A 12,555-nucleotide genomic window follows, 5' to 3' on the forward strand; every position below is an offset into this window, starting at 1 on the left:
GTGTTGCGTTCCCTAATTATCGTATCGTAGTCAGGCGAAGTCAACCGGTGATAAAATTATCGACCGTAAGCGTATCCCTTGTCGTCGAGGTTGTTTCCGCGCTCAAAGTCCCTTTTGTTAAAATTACGAGGTGACTCGTTTTTAGCCATCGAAAAAAGACCATATTTTGCAATTATTTGCATCTCACTTTTAATAATTACGATTCTAAAAACGTTGAATTTATATCACACTTTATTTTTGCTGAACAAAAAATATTTTTCTGGGACATTATTACTATTTGCGTGAGTTATGAATAGTCACGATGTATATGTATTCAAGCTAATATAATTATTCCTGAAAATTGTACTTTTTTGAACCATTATGCAGATAATAAAAACAAGATTATTCGTGAAGCTATTAATTATGCGACAAATAGGAGAGAGATATTGAAAACTAATCGCTTTGCATTTTTTCAAGTTTATTATTAAGGCTGTTGAAATAATAAGAATGTAGTTGAGTCCAAGATTATTCTGTTTACAAGAATAGCACGTTTACTTTTCGCAAGTCTGTTTGCCTTTCAAAAGCCATCGTACTTGAAATTTTTATCGCAACCACCCCGCCGCGTAGGGTAAATAAGAAAAATCCTGGGGGTATTAAAAAATAAACGCATCCACCGTTTTCGATACCTATTTAGAAGCCGACCGTTGGGAAATCATACAACGAAAGTTTCCGCACCTCACTTTTTCCGTGAAATTATGGAATATCGGTGTACGAGGTTTTGCACTTTAACTACCAGCGTAGCAGCGCGCCGCCGCTCCATTTATTTTACCATCGATAACGTCGATTCGCCGCCATTTGCCACTTTTACATCGAAACCGTATTATTGTGACAGGTTTTGCTACCTTTCCGATAGTTGTGACAAGCGGCTTAATACGCGAAATTCGATGCTGCAATTTTAAGTGAGTCGCGGCAATAGCTGTCCGCAATTAAATGAGAGACGTCATTCAGTTTTATTCCTTACAATTCGAGCGCGCTTTTCTAGAATTGCATCTTGCATGACACAAAACTAGAATAGACTTAATCAATACGAACTTTAAACAAGTATTCCGATTTAATGGAAACTGTTCTACCTTTTTCTTTTTCATTAAATTTACGCGCTTATATCTTATACCCGAACAAAGAGAATATGAATATAAAATGTAAACTGAAATTTTTCAATTAAACTAAAATTCGCAGACGAGTGGAAGAGCACAAAGGATAATAATCTGGTTTCTATTTTTAATAAGTGAATAAAATACTAAAGTAAACAGAAAAATTAAACAAACGGGACGATGGCACAAATATGATGGAAGAATCTTTCTTCTTTTAACGCTTTACCGTTTCATCCTGATAATAGAACAAAGTTGTCAAAACGGGTTCCGCCATTATCTACATTGAAGTAAAAAATCGTACCGTTAATGGTATTAAATCATTAAATGCGACGGTAACATTTTATGCGATTTATCGTTTGAGATACTGAAGACTGAAGGACATATTCACCCTCGGAAAGTTGAACGGGATTAAAATGAAATATTTGGAATACACGTTGGGCTGTTTATTAAGCTTACCCTGAAGAAAGAAGGGGGAGCATTTGTGACGCGAGCTTATCCCTAAGAGTCCATTTCACATCGTGAAATATAATCGCTGTAATCCAAGATGGCGTAAACAGTAATTATTCCTTTGAAAAGGACTCGTGTCCTTCATAATCCTCTCTTGTAGCCCTCACACGGCTGTTGTAATTCTACCAGAAGATCGCAATATCCACGATCATAGTTCTACAAAATGCTGACGGTAACCCTCTTAATTAATTGAGCGAGCAGACGTTACATGGTGTAATATCGTGTATTTAATTCTAAAGTGTATTTAATTCTAAATGTGACATTCCTATTTTCTGTTATTCGAGTACGAATGACCCAGTTCACGGAATGCATTATGTTACATTGAAATAAAAAGTCAAGCATTAGAATATTAAATATTAAAATATTATTAGAATATTAAACAGTTCTCGCTATTGCTGGAAAATCACGCGAAGCTTGTACTTTAAACTTTAGATACGATTATCAGGTTAGATAGATCATAACGTTTGCAATGGTAGGTATCTCAAGATTAAAGCAGCAGCATAGAGATATGAAATAGCTGTCACGACGGTTTGTAGTTAGAAAGAATTAGAACGAAGACGTTTGCTCTGCGACAAGCGACGCGCAATGTTCGAGCGAAAAAATTACGACGATCTTTGATCGAACTTGTCGTTCTCTTTTTTCCTCCCGTTATATAGAATAGAACGATCTTGTTCCACGTCACGTTCACTTTTCCACGAGCCATCCTCTCGATACAGAGGTTTCACCCACAGGTTTCACTCCATTCATCTCGCCAATTTGTAAAGCCAACGGTATTAATCACGAGATCAAACGACGATTTAGGACGACTTTCTTCAATGCCTCTCTACGCCCCGCCCGTCTCAACGTCCAAGGAAGGCGAGTTTGGCTTTAAAGCTTAATCCCTTAAGAGCCGCCGCTCGAAACCAACCTACTCGATGCGAGGCCCTGTTAAGGCGGGCCGACTGGTTGAGAGGGTAGCTCGGATATTACGAAACCACCCGCTCGCCCCTCTTTAGTCTCTTTACCCGTCCTCCGCCCTCTGCTTTCTTGTGTCCTTTTACACCACCTGCCGCCAGCATTGGAACATTAGTGCAACTCCGAGAGACAAGCTTTTATATTCCGGTAATGTAGCTTGCACCGCCCCGGTCCTTCGTTTAATGAAGTTAACTAGCGTGACGCTCGACGTACTTGTTGTTGGTGAAGCGATTACAACCCGCTTGCACACGCGGGTCTCGAGTTTTCTCCAATCGTGTTCGAGAAAAATGAGTGCACCGAAAATAGGGGAAGGAGACCAGACGTCATTCGCACAGTCTTGTTAAATCGCGACGTACACGACATACTTTGACGCATTTTTCGTAACGTTGCTAGCGAGAGGAGCTTAACCCTCGAGTTTACTGCATGTTTCCGGCTCTCGCTCTTTCTCTACAGAATCAGGTAAAGATATATTTAAAACGAAAGACGATATAACTCCTTCCTGCGAGATAATTAGTGAATTTTTCTACCAGGTAAATGCTGATAATAGCAGAAATATATAATCTTGAAAATATACTGTTATATAATCTTTGACGTGTGTACAAATGTAAAAATATAAATTACACATACATTAAGGACATGTAAAAACGATGTGTCTTAAGGAGAAATTTTCACGCTATGTCAGCAAGTGTGCTCTTCCCGAACTTAATTCCCCGATTTCGTGACGTTTTCTTCGCTTCGTTTTGGAGCGATTTGCACCGGCGCGGCGTCCCGAACTCGAGGGGCTCTTTTTCTGCGACTCAGGGCAATTTCGCATAGATCGATTTCTCTTGAAATGACGCGAGGCCAATATATGAGGGTACATACAGGGCGACCCAGACACTCCGCAGCAAACTTTTCCATCTACGGATTCTTTCATCAATTTTACATCGATTTCTTCTCAACGAGAATTATATCAATAATTAAACTGTAAGCAATGCAAAAATAAAGAACTTTAGCAAATAGATGGCCCTGTTTTTCAATTAACTTTTAATCAAACTTACTTTAAAATAATATAAATTCGAAACCTACTAAAATATTACTAGAAATTGACAAATTGAAAGATAGCATCCAATCAAATGGTTGCTAAAAAATTTAATGAAATATTATGCGATTTCTGGAACACCCCATAAATATACGTCCATGTCCAGAAAGTACGCCTGCAGCTGCATCGCCGCATATGCTTGAATTATGAAGGCGCGTTTGCCTGAGACTTTTACGGCGGATTTTATCCTACGTGGTTTATTGGCACGTCCCTTATTGGCCGGCTCTCTCACTTGGAACCGACAGCGATTAATTCCCTCTGCCTCCATGACCGGACGTGAATTTTATTTCAGACGATGACGCGATCATTACGGATGCGTACGACTGCATTCGCCCCGGTGCGATTGAAAACCCGCTGAGTCATCCGTTATTCGTGCTACGTTCTGGCGCTAACATAATTTAGCATTACGAGGCATCGAGAAATGCGGGCGCAATTACGAAATCGTGAAAGTTAATTGCATTTGATGACTTGACGGATTGAACGTGCATTGGATGTTTAATAATTATGAAAAAGTACTGTTATCTTACAAACAACTACTGAATGGTTAACCGTATCCTATCACACACTGTATTTCTTTTATGAAAATGTGTATTTATTAATTGATTGTTTTTTTCTATCACCTATAGAGTTACCGTGAAAAGCAGTATTAAAAAAGAAAAAAAGTATTTCTAAAACGAGCTATTTTCTCTTCAAATATTTTCATCAAATTCGAAGAAATCGATAAAGTTCATTAGCTGCAAAATTTTATTTTTTAGCACTAAATATTTCTTTCTATTTTCACAATTATCTATTAAATTGAAATTGAATTAAGAGTGGAGTTTTTACTTATATTGTTGAAGTTCAAGAACTGTTAAAAAATCAACTATTGAAGAACATTGATCCTAAATTAATTGCGTAATCCATAGATAAAAATGACTTAGTTAATCTACGAAATTCTATACAGACTTCGGTAATATTTATGAAGTTCTATCTAGTTATGTCCATTGCGAACAATATGACGGTAGATTATATATTTTGCAATGTGTTGTCTTATTATTAATATTCTCACAACGTTTATTATCGCATACAATCCGAAATTTCTCGGGAAAGTAGCAGGTAACGCATTCGATAATATAATCGAAAGATCCCCATCTATTTACGATTTCACATAATTGCTGTAACATCCTGTAGCCTGCGGCTGCTTTCAATACGCGGAAAATATTCCCTGCGGACCGCAACAAGACCGTTCTCCCATACCTGTACATATATCGCCTAAATTGCACCACCCGCGGCTCGAGAAAGCCAACCAATGGTGCAGGGTAGAAACTCCGCCATCCGACATTCTCCACGCAAATCTTCGTGGCAGTTCTGCCCTTGGCCCCTCCGTTACAACCCCATCGAACCCCGTTGGCCTGTCACTCTTTCATCCGGCAACTTCTCAAGTGTCTCGAGACGTATCGAAGTGCCCCGGGTTACTTTCTCGTATCTCCTCAGGGATAGAAACTTCACAACCAGTCAGCACACAAAGATCGCGAGAAGAAGGTCGATCACTATGAAAGTTTCGAGTGAATTGGCAGAATATTTCGCAGCGGTACGATCGGAGTCCGATTGCTTTGTCACAGTTTCCTCTATTGCGTCCGAATGAGATGCAAAGAAAATCTCGTTGAAAACATCGAAATGAAAAATCTACTTCTAACGAGCAATCCCAAGAATAAATGAATTCCGAGACACGCCTAATTATTAGAACGATATATCTAAATGCGTTACATGATTACAGAAATATATCTCTTATCTTCATGTATCTGTTTAAAAGAAAACACTTAATACGAAAAATGAAATTGAAAGAATGTGAAAATGTACAACAAACTACTCCTTGCTTTTCTGTGAATTTTCGGAATTTGTACGAAGATCTTCGATCGTTCCGAATCGACTGAAACGTTGGGATGTCACGATGTAGGTAACGGACTTCGTCCGTCGCGAAGTCTGGGGGCTGTGCATCCCTGGAGATGTCGTTTCCAGATGCCGCACCCGGGGTATGTATCGCGAGGTACACGGCGACGAATATTTGCGACTCCGATTACGAAAGTCGAAGGCGATTCGATTCAACCGTCGGGAAAGGAGGTGAGCGACTCCAGTATCGATTTTCTCGGGCGCGTATTTGACCCCCCCGAGCTACTTTTTCCCTCGAAATATGCTGATTATTCGAGCGCCAGTCACGTTTTTGTATTACATCGGGGCGCGATACGCTATCTCGCGCCGGAAAGACGGAAGACGGAAATTTATTATTTCCCCACAGTTACGACGTGTTATTTATGTCCGGCGGTTTGATTCTAGAGGTTTTCAAAGTCGCCGCACGAGACCTATACCTCGGCGATACGCCACGCGCTCTTAATATTTTCGTGTAACGTCGCGCCGTTTAGACCCGAGGAGAATTTATGCGCGGCGAACGATGATTCGGCACGCACCCTCGTTCTCGCAACACGATCCTGTAAGCCGTCGATATTTCAGAGATTCAACTGTGTACCACTCCCGCGGACTTCCTCCGATTTGTGGATTCCCTAGATCCCGTGAGAAATCGCCGATTTCGAAACTGTCGTACATCTGGCTATCTCGTAGCAATTTCGTCCTAACGACACCCGGCAAATCCATTTTTCCCCTCATTCGCTTCCTATTTTTTTCATCAATAGATCGGCTCTTATTTGCTTTAACTCCAGTTATCAATTATGTATGAGCCGAATGATAACACGAAAGAGAACGTTTCGGGGCCGCACGAATTGATCACCTGTTGCTCAATCAAATATACGAAATAACGTTGTTAAAATTACGATTTATTCCTATATTATATTCGTTTTCGCCGCCGGTTGAGGTAGAGCAAATATTTGCTGCCAATGGCAAATGCAGTTGCGGCTCGGCAACGCGCAAATTTTGTGGAAATACGCACGTTACGAAGCGCTAAGGCCGCTCACAGAATCGTCGGAGCGGGAAGAGTCAACAAAATCCCAAAGAAGCGCTTGCCGCACCATACGCTTCTAAAAGAGCGCCGCCTGTGCCGCCGAGTAGTCCTTTATATATAACTTTGACCCTCTAAGAAAACAATTCCTTTATCGCCTATACGTAAGCGTCTCCTCGTAAAACGAGGGTGCCAAAGAGATCAGTCAGAACCTTTTTTCATGACTAGCCCTTCACTGAAAGCCGTTCTCGAACAGAGAAAACGCAGTATCTTCTTTTCTCCCTTTTCGTATGCCTTGAAATCTTACGATCGCGAGAGTGAAGTCGAAAGTAACGATAAAAGGATCCTCTACGTACGGGCGAAAAAAGAGATGGAAGTAAAACGAGTTATTTGAAACCGATCATTCTATTGATTTCTCTCCATTATGTTTCACTCGAACGACACGAAACGCGGGCCCGCTGGATGATACGATAAGACGGAAGATGGAGGATGCGAGAGTGAGCGCGCAGAATGGGACAAATCGTTACAATGCCTCAACGTTCTTCATACATCCGCCTTCGAATTGAAGTAATCCCGATATCACAACGGCGACAGTTGATATTCTATATTCTATTACCGAAATTTTTTTATCAGTACTTTAATTATTTTAATCAAATAAATTGCTCGTAACGGCATCAACCTAAAGCGATTTTATATCAAATTGATAAAGTTACTTTACGTTACTTTGTCTTTTATTGTAATGTACATTAATCAAAAAGTTAAAGATCCATTCCGTCGCGCGAAAATTAAGCGGCAAATGTCGCCAGTAGAGAGAATGTCATTATAGAGTCAGACATTAACATGATAAAGAATGTTGCTGAATTTGTCTTTAATCACTTTACGCACGGAAAAAAATTTAGCTAAATTTAGTCGTAAAATAGGGATAACTAATTTTTTTGCAGCAAGAGCTATATTTTTTGCAGCGAGAGCTAAAGTTTAGCAATAGTAGCAAAACCTTTTGTTCTCGCTGCAAAAAAATGTTAGTTATCCCTATTTTACGACTTATTTTAGCTATAGTAGCTAATCTTTTTTTTTCCGTGCGGTTCTACTACGGTACACTCGATATATTTTTCGTTATCTCGCTACAAAGTTAACAAAGTAAATACACAGTCTGTAACTTAATCTTGTGTCCTGTGTCTTGTCGGGCAAGAATCTCTGAAAAGAAAAATCTCTTCTCGCGTGAAACTGTGATCTTACGATCGCGTTGCGGCGAACATAAATCTAAATGTAACGGTAAAAGACTCGATGTGCGAATAGAGATAAAGCGAGGGAGAGAGAGAAAGAAACGGTGCAAAGCGTCGTAAAAGGAAATTGTAAAAAAGAAGGCGTTCATCCCCGACAATAACTCGTCCACGTGCGCTCGGTCCATCATATTCGCGCTTTTACGCGCGCGCATTTGCGTGCATAGTCAAGTGGCGTGCACAGCGAGAAATCGCAAATAAAGAAGGAAAACCAGGAATGGAAGAACGCCGTAAAGAGAACGAGAAGCCGGGAAGAAAGACAAATTCCCACAAAAATCACGTCTTCCACGAAAAAGGCGACAGCGACGGTCGTCGTCTTCGTTATCGTTGTCGTTGTCGTTGTCGTCGCCGTTGTCGTCGTCATCGTCGTAGTCGTGTTCGTTCTCCGGTTGTACAATAGTCGTCGCGCGACCTCGGACACGAGGAAGGCGCGGCGGTCGGATCGCCAGGCGGGGACAATAGCTTTGCCGACGACTTTGTTGTCGTTGCGACGCGGTCGACGTCGGGTGCTTGTATTGTTTGTTGTCGCCGGTGGAAAAGCGCACGGAGGAAAGAGGATATAGCGGGAGGAAAAGGAGGGAGAGGAGAGGGTGGAAATGGCTGCGGGGGGCCACACGGAAAGTCTGCAGGCGATTTCTATTGTCGGCCGCGAAGCGCTCTCTCGGCCGCCGATATAATTGGCGCAGCCGCGCGTCGGATAACTCGGACGATAACGAGGACAAAGAAGCGGCGCCGCGGAAGAAGACAATGGGGAGAGGAAGACCCTGAGAAAATCCTGGAGGTTGTCGAGCATTGGACTACCGCTCTCCCCTATCGGCCTCTCTCGCGCGTTAATAGCACGCGAATCCCGTTGAATTTGACAGATCCTGCTGAGAAAATGAAAGAAAGAAAGAGCGACGCGACTTGTATAATAGCTTCGAGTTCCTTAATGCACAATAGTTGCGACTATGGTAACAAATAGTCAGTAAATTTCTTGACCCATTTGCGATGGTTTCACCTCTGCGCAATATACACGAAAGAGAGTCCAGCAATTTCTCGATTAGATCATACATCTCGCATGCATCTTTGTTAACTTAAATGTTTTCGATACATATATGGTAATGTACATGATGACATCGATGCCGTCGTGATCTGTGCTAAAAAAGCGGTACAGCTAAATGTCCTCATTACGTTGAAGCAAATAAATTACATAATGTAGTAATTAAATTCTCCTCTCTGTTTATGTTAAAAGTAGAACTGTTAATTTGACAGATAAAATAAGCTATTAATTTATGCACTTACTTATCTCGATTTAACTCGAAATTTCCAACAAAATCAAATTGCGCTAAAGAATTTTTAATTTATCTCTCATCTATAGACATTATTATCTCTTGAATTTCGATAAATATAGATTCAAAAATGGGAGAAATTGATTTAATGTAATAACGAACGGCGGTGTTGGAAATACAAAATTTGACGAAGTAAAATAAAAAATATTTTTAAAACAACGCCAACGTAAATTTAAAAATATTTTTAACCAAGAAAAAACCCATTTATATGCTGGTTTTAGTTCAAATGATTATATTATTGAACGAAATCTTCTTATAAGAGAAATTAAATGGACAAATTAAAGCTAATGATGAATTTAAAATATTTTTAAAACAACGCCAACGTAAATTTAAAAATATTTTTAACCAAGAAAAAACCCATTTATATGCTGGTTTTAGTTCAAATGATTATATTATTGAACGAAATCTTCTTATAAGAGAAATTAAATGGACAAATGGAAGATAATGATGAAACAATTAAGAGAAATTTATTTCTCTTTTATCCGCAATCTAACATCTAACCGAACACCGACTGCTCGGATAACGTCAACTAAAGACGGTATCAATGTTACAAAAGAAAAACAAAAGATAGAAAAGACACAAAGCGACTGGATGCGCAATTGTGCCAATCTTCAAATATATCTTTACGTTCGTGTGAACGACTGGTTTACCAAGCTCCAACAGGTTCATTGGTTTAAAATATATTCGCGAATAGAGACGAGTAGATCAGAATACGCGAAAGTACTTGCCGATCATTAACTTCATCCGCGAGTTCCGATTGCTCTTGTAATTGACGAGACTGTGAAAGATGGACTTTCTAAGAGCCACCCCGAGGCGTCGATGGTAATTGCAGTTTGATCGCGCTCTTACGGCGAACTTTCACCCAGTTTGTGGGCCTTGTAATAAGTCTCAAGTTCGCTTACCAGTAACTTTAACCTCAGATAGTTAAATTTCTAAAAAATTATAGAGCCGTCTTCTTTATAAATTATAATTCGAATGTTGTGAAATGGAAAACCTTGTATTAAATCTTTGCGTCATTTAACTCTTAATTTATTAATGACGATGCATAATAAAAAGCATTATCTCTGTGAAAAATTTAACTTTAAATATAAAATAAAAATAAAATGATCCGAGAAAAGAGTGCACTAATTTTGGAAATATAATAATTAGAGAAAATGCCATTTTTAGTCGGGCTGAATTTTAGTAGCCTAACAGTAATATTTCTGTATTAAGAATAATATTTCTGTTCAGAAATATTAAGATTCGGGTTAACTAAAAATAACATATTCTCTAATTAATTATAAGATTCATATTAGTCCTGCTTCGCTTAAATATAAGACTCCCCTTTATGAATGATATGAGTGATTTGTCTAAAATATAATTCTATCATATATTATATCTTCTCTATTAGATTTTCAATTTCATTTTTTGTAAAATAAATTCTACGCGTGCTTCAAATAACCAGTATCGAGAGGTTATTAAATCGATTCAGGTAAATTGTCTTCATCTCTGTCGTACGAGCTTCCGTCGAAACGGAAGCAGGACAATCGCGAGAGTTGTTCGGAACTTCGTACGCCGCGTCGCCAACTTAGATTTAACTACGAGTTCACCCCAAGGATTAATGTAGCGCCGTCGTAATTACATGAAGAACGGGAGCGATGTGGGTCGGATCACGTGTACCTCGAAACAGGTCGAATTAATCTTCTTACTCGCCCTGAGGCTGAACTTCACGCACGACTTGTGCATCGTTCCTTTGACGCGCTCAATCTCTATCGAACATATCTTTTAATTAGGTATCGATTAGAAGACCCGTGGCGAACGCCACGGCCTATTAAAATCCATGAAGATTCAAACATCATCGTAGATACCATTTTATAAATATTGCTTCGTCTTTCTCAAAATATAATGTTTTTCTCGGATGTCTACAACTGATTTTGGCAAATATTCATTCGTTTTAAATAGTTCGATGTATTTTTCTCTTATTATTAAAAAAAAAAAACAAGTTTGCGAGGAGAATTGAGAACTAAATAGTGAATTAAAAATCTTCTGCGAGATATTTATTCCAATTACGCAACATCCAAAAAACGCAGCTGCCAAACGAGAATCGCGCGATTTATTTGATCCTTTTGGCAGATCCTTTCAAAAGATCTTCGCGCGGTATATTGAATTCTGTGATTCCATTCCTGATTGCATCGGCATTCCGGCGCATCTATCCATATCAGCGGGCTGCCTTCCGAGGGACGGAAGATCTGTTTTCCGCGATGGGAAATGGGAACGGCGTGGCCGACCAGTTCCAGTGGCTTTTGCTAACTTTCGATCCCGCGAGACCAGTCGCCGGGTGCCCGTCTACGATCCACAGAGAGCTATCCGGATCTACTCTACGACACGTCCGATATATAATTGACGAGCCACGAAGTTTGCCTCGTATCAATGTAAAAGACGTGTACACATCGAATATTTTGACGTTCTCGCTACGCGCGATATTTTCGACTAAATGTTATCTCCTATAAATAATCCACGTATGTGTACTCGTCCCGCTATATATCATTATTTGATTATTCTGATGTCTAAGAAGATCATACATCTTGTAGATGAATAACGGATGAAGCAGTCAAAATTTTTTGATCGATTATACTCAGTGTGCGCGAACACGCCTGCACGTATAAAAGCTCAAACAAATACAATTAAGCTTATGTGAGCATATAAGAGCATATAATAAACTCGCTGAACTCGCGCTTTATTTTAAAATATTAAAAATCATGTTCACCTTGCTCTCAGGGAAAATTAATGCAGCGATCTTGCAAAGTAAGTTCATGAAAGTACAACGGCTTCAACTAATAATATGTGCTTACTCAAATTTTAATAACACGTGCTTATTCAAATTTTCAGATTATTTCACTTGAAATATTGTATTTATTTTAAATTGTATTACGGATACGTTGTCTTGCTACGATTACCATATATTCGCTCTTCAGCGAACTTTCTTAAAAGATGCATCAACTCTCGTCTTTCTCTCTGTATATATAACATTATCAGCGCTTCTTACCGCATAATGTGCTATTTCAGACTTTTAAGCGTGATATTTAATAACTAAAGACATCTTCTTTTTTGCGATTACAGCGGAAAATCTACCGATGGGTTTCCCAATGATCACTCAAGCGCCGACGACGAAGGTAGTCGAGATGGGCCACAACGCGGTCCTTCTTTGCACCGCAGTTGGATCCCCGACGCCTATCATCTCCTGGGTGCGAGATATGCTGCCTATCGACACGTCAAATCCACGATACACGGTTCTGGATTCCGGTAAGTAACCACCGCCTGTCAATCACTGCGATCGGGGCTTTATGTCGTCGCTCGTTCGTCGAGA

At 39.7% G+C, this 12,555-nt stretch overlaps 1 protein-coding gene across 9 annotated transcripts in view; it reads left to right on the top strand.

Annotated features, from left to right (window-relative positions):
- Lar (tyrosine-protein phosphatase Lar) overlaps positions 1 to 12,555 on the top strand; it is a 382,201-nt gene that overhangs the window by 331,644 nt on the left and 38,002 nt on the right. For all 9 annotated transcript variants that reach the window (XM_071704655.1, XM_071704649.1, XM_071704648.1 and 6 more), the window contains one exon: positions 12,309 to 12,491. In XM_071704655.1, the coding sequence (XP_071560756.1) occupies positions 12,323 to 12,491 (169 nt within the window). In that variant the 5' untranslated portion in view covers positions 12,309 to 12,322. The remainder of the gene's footprint in view (positions 1 to 12,308; positions 12,492 to 12,555) is intronic.

Source organism: Temnothorax nylanderi, unplaced genomic scaffold (genome assembly GCF_030848795.1).
Source record: "Temnothorax nylanderi isolate EJ_2023f unplaced genomic scaffold, tnyl_v1.0 TNYL_tig0043_pilon, whole genome shotgun sequence".
Lineage (NCBI taxonomy): Eukaryota > Metazoa > Arthropoda > Insecta > Hymenoptera > Formicidae > Temnothorax > Temnothorax nylanderi.